Below are 1,889 nucleotides of genomic sequence, written 5' to 3'. Positions count from 1 at the left end.
ACAATTTGAATTTGATTTATTAAAAAATATTGTCTGAAAAATAAACTGACAACGCCACGACTGAAATAGAAAAAGACAAACACACAAAAAACACAGAATATAACTTTTTTTATTTCAAATATTTCAAAAGGTCTTCGGTATTTGAATAATAACTTAAGGTTCCATTGGTGTTCAATTTAACTCAATTTTATCGATCAATTCATGAACTGTTTCTGTGAATGAATCAATACATGATTCTGACGTCAATAATGTGTAGCTGATTTGCTACATTATATTATTTTCTTCATTTCACGTCTCATTGATTTTTCTGAATGTCAGTTAAGCAGAACGGTGAAGTATTTTTTACTTGGTATGTCATTTACATACACCTCCTGCTACAGAAATAACGTCTATACAAACATAACTAGATACTTGTTATGATGATAAAATGGTATGGTTACTAGTACTGTATATTTGAGCAAACTGTAAGCAACTATTATAGATTTATATGGAGTTAACCGTTTCGGAAGAGTATTTAACAACATTCTGCAGAGTTAATAGTTTGTCAGTTGGTACTGATGATTCACTATGGATAGGATCGGGGAAAGTACACAAAGGTTTATTTGCTAATTTTTTTGCCACGTCAAAGGCTTTACAGAAAGTGAAATTGAAGGGGAACAAGATAAAGGTCACAGATGGATTTAACCTTGAAGTGAAGGAAACTGCTATATCTCCATTCAACGATCTGTTAATTGTTTCAAACACATCAAGGTTGAAACAAGTAATGCACGGTTCTAGGAAGATATCAGACTCAAAATACTGTGTTGAACCTCTGATGCCACTCTGCGTCCATTTTACAACTGACAACAAAGTTCTGATAGGTGCTGTTGAAGATGTGATTATTGATTTTTATAATATGAGCGTACCAGATCTTTCCAGTTTTATTGGAAGGAGAGCAATATTTATTATGGATATTGATGGAAATCACCTAGATGTTATAGAAAGCGATGATGTCAATAAACCATTGTTCATTTATCCTCGTCATATTACTACCTGCAATGATACCATTTTTTGTGCAGATTTGTTGTGTAAAGCAGTTGGAGGAAGAGTTGTTATACTTGATTCTGATAAAAGTGTAAAAGCCAAATACACTGGCAATCCAGATATCAGTAAGTTGCTCTTTACGCCTTATCATATAGCATCTACAGCTTCTGAGAGTGTTATTGTTTCAGATTTCCATGGACATGCCCTGCATTTGCTGAATAAGAGCGGTCAACTATTGACATATTTGGACACGATCATGATAGGTATATCATACCCTACTACTCTTGCTATAACCACAACAGAACAGCATCATATTCTTTATATGGGAAATGGTGACTTCTTTGATGACTCAAATACAAAAGCCCGAATATATAAATTTCAACTCAGTTTGGAATCTGCAAAATGAAGTTACTACCTATGTATATATTATAATGACTTGATACAATAATTATCAGTGATCATATACAGAGTAAGCTGGAATTTGTCAAAAAGCATCACACAGAACACTTAAGATGAGGCAATAAATGTTCACAATGGGAAAATCAAGTTTAATCATTTGTTATAATTTAAGTTTCTGGATCTATCTCATTGTTGTTGTCAATATCTGTAGATTAAAGCAACAGCGGTATACCGCTGTTCAAAAGTCATAAATCGATTGAGAGAAAATAAATCTGGGTTACAAACTAAAATCGAGGGAAACACATCATCTTTAAGAGGAGAACAACGGAACAGAACACCAAAGTGCAACAAAAAAACAAACGATAATGCAATATACATAGAAACGAACTATTAGATAACAACTGTCATATTGCTGACTTTGGTACAGGACATTTTAAGAAAAATGGAAGGCTGAACATTGTTTTGTG

The 1,889-nt window shown here is 33.0% G+C and overlaps 1 protein-coding gene across 1 annotated transcript; it reads left to right on the top strand.

Moving 5' to 3' along the window:
- Positions 1-487: 487 nt before the first annotated feature.
- On the top strand, positions 488-1,429 carry LOC143049539 (uncharacterized). Its single transcript, XM_076223147.1, has one exon. The coding sequence runs from the start codon at positions 488-490 to the stop codon at positions 1,427-1,429; it is 942 nt and encodes a 313-aa protein (XP_076079262.1).
- Positions 1,430-1,889: the final 460 nt, after the last annotated feature.

The sequence above is a fragment of the Mytilus galloprovincialis genome, chromosome 10, assembly GCF_965363235.1.
Source record: "Mytilus galloprovincialis chromosome 10, xbMytGall1.hap1.1, whole genome shotgun sequence".
Lineage (NCBI taxonomy): Eukaryota > Metazoa > Mollusca > Bivalvia > Mytilida > Mytilidae > Mytilus > Mytilus galloprovincialis.
The sequence above is the reverse complement of the archived record's forward strand: the minus strand, read 5'-3'. Positions and strand labels throughout refer to the sequence as shown.